Here is a 1,548-nt window from a genome sequence, read left to right as displayed (position 1 = left end):
CTCACAGCCAATCAGGAGGCCTGCAGGGTCTCACAGCCAATCAGGAGGCCTGCAGGGTCTCACAGCCAATCAGGAGGCCTGCAGTGAGCGTCTGTCCCTTCGTCCCTCCAGAAAAGGACCGGCCTCCTGTGGCCCGGGTTCTGTCCAGCCCGCCAGTCTCCCTGCCCGTCAGAATCGCCGCCCTGGACGGGTCTCGCTCCTCGGATGATAAAGGCGGCCTGAGCTTCCTGTGGAGCCGAGACGACAGCAGCCCGGCGGCGGGGGTGAGATGTTCTGCACCTCCTCACCGGGTCCAGGTTCTGGTTCCGGTTCCTCATGCTGGTGGTTTTGTCTTCCAGGACGTCCTGAACAACTCCGACCACCAGGCGGTGCTGTTCCTGGGGAACCTGGTGGAGGGGAAGTACAGCTTCACGCTGCAGGTGACCGACAGCAAAGGACAGAGCAGCTCGGACCGGGGAACCGTGGAGGTCCGACCCGGTAGGAGACCCGACCAGAACCAGGGCGGGGCTTTATGGCCTCCAATTAAAACACCAGATCCAGTTACAGTAAATATTCTTACTTCAATGATCCGCTGCAGTTTAAAGTAATATTAGCAGAATAAATATTTAAAAATGAATCTGCTGTGAGCATCTCAGGTCATGTAGATGTTTTTACGAATCAAACTTTCAAACTAATTTGTTAAAAGATGAAGAATTTTCTTATCTGAAAAACGGATAAAAAGTAAAACTTCACCAGCTGCTGAACTTTGTTCATTAAAAGATTCTGATTTTAACTTTTTGTTAAATTCTGACTCTTTTCTCATAATGTAAACATAAAATATTCCAGCCAGACCTGAAATAAAACCCATATAAATAGAAGCTGTAAAACAACATGGCCGCCACGGCGTGATGACATCACTGTGACGTATGTAAGCACAAGGACCCACTGATCCGATTCCTTCCTGTGACCTCTGACCCCTGTCAGACCCGTGGCAGTGGGACCTGGTGGAGCTGGTCCTGGAGGTCTCCGTATCCCAGGTGTCCCAGCGGCAGCGGGACCTGCTGCTGCGTCAGGTCGGCGTCCTGCTCGGCGTCCTGGACGGTGACATCATCGTCAGGGAGATCGGCGCCTTCGGCGAGCACAGGTTGGCCACGCCCCCGTCCCGTCGGCCTCCGGCCGTTTGTCTGTGATGAAGCTGAGCCGTGCTCCTCTTCCTCAGCACCCGGCTGGTGTTCCTGGTGTCGGGCGGTCCGGGGCGCCCCCCGCTGTCCGGGCGCAGCGTCACGCTCAGCCTGCGCAGCAAACTGCGCAAACAGAAGAACGACTTCCTGATCTTCAAGGCTCAGCGCGTAGACACGGTCGGTGAGTCGCAGCGCCGACCGGGACCAGCAGGGGGAGCCGCAGGGCCGGTCGGGTGCTCAGACTCTTCCTCACCTCCCTCCTCTTCCTCAGTGTGCCAGCTGAACTGCTCCGGACACGGAGAGTGCGACTCGTTCACCAGGAAGTGCGTCTGCCGGCCGTTCTGGATGGAGAACTTCCTGAGAGCCCAGCTGGGAGACGCAGAGAGCA

The 1,548-nt window shown here is 56.5% G+C and overlaps 1 protein-coding gene across 1 annotated transcript in view; it reads left to right on the top strand.

The window, feature by feature from the left end:
- The window catches only part of kiaa0319l (KIAA0319-like ortholog), a 13,422-nt gene that overhangs the window by 10,001 nt on the left and 1,873 nt on the right, over window positions 1-1,548 (top strand). Inside the window, exons 18-22 of the mRNA XM_017307390.1 lie at window positions 112-263; window positions 339-477; window positions 964-1,123; window positions 1,199-1,341; window positions 1,432-1,545. Of these exons, the coding sequence (XP_017162879.1) occupies window positions 112-263; window positions 339-477; window positions 964-1,123; window positions 1,199-1,341; window positions 1,432-1,545 (708 nt within the window). The remainder of the gene's footprint in view (window positions 1-111; window positions 264-338; window positions 478-963; window positions 1,124-1,198; window positions 1,342-1,431; window positions 1,546-1,548) is intronic.

The sequence above is a fragment of the Poecilia reticulata genome, linkage group LG11 (genome assembly GCF_000633615.1).
Source record: "Poecilia reticulata strain Guanapo linkage group LG11, Guppy_female_1.0+MT, whole genome shotgun sequence".
NCBI lineage: Eukaryota > Metazoa > Chordata > Actinopteri > Cyprinodontiformes > Poeciliidae > Poecilia > Poecilia reticulata.
Note: the sequence above shows the minus strand (reverse complement) of the source record. Positions and strands in the feature narration are given on the sequence as shown.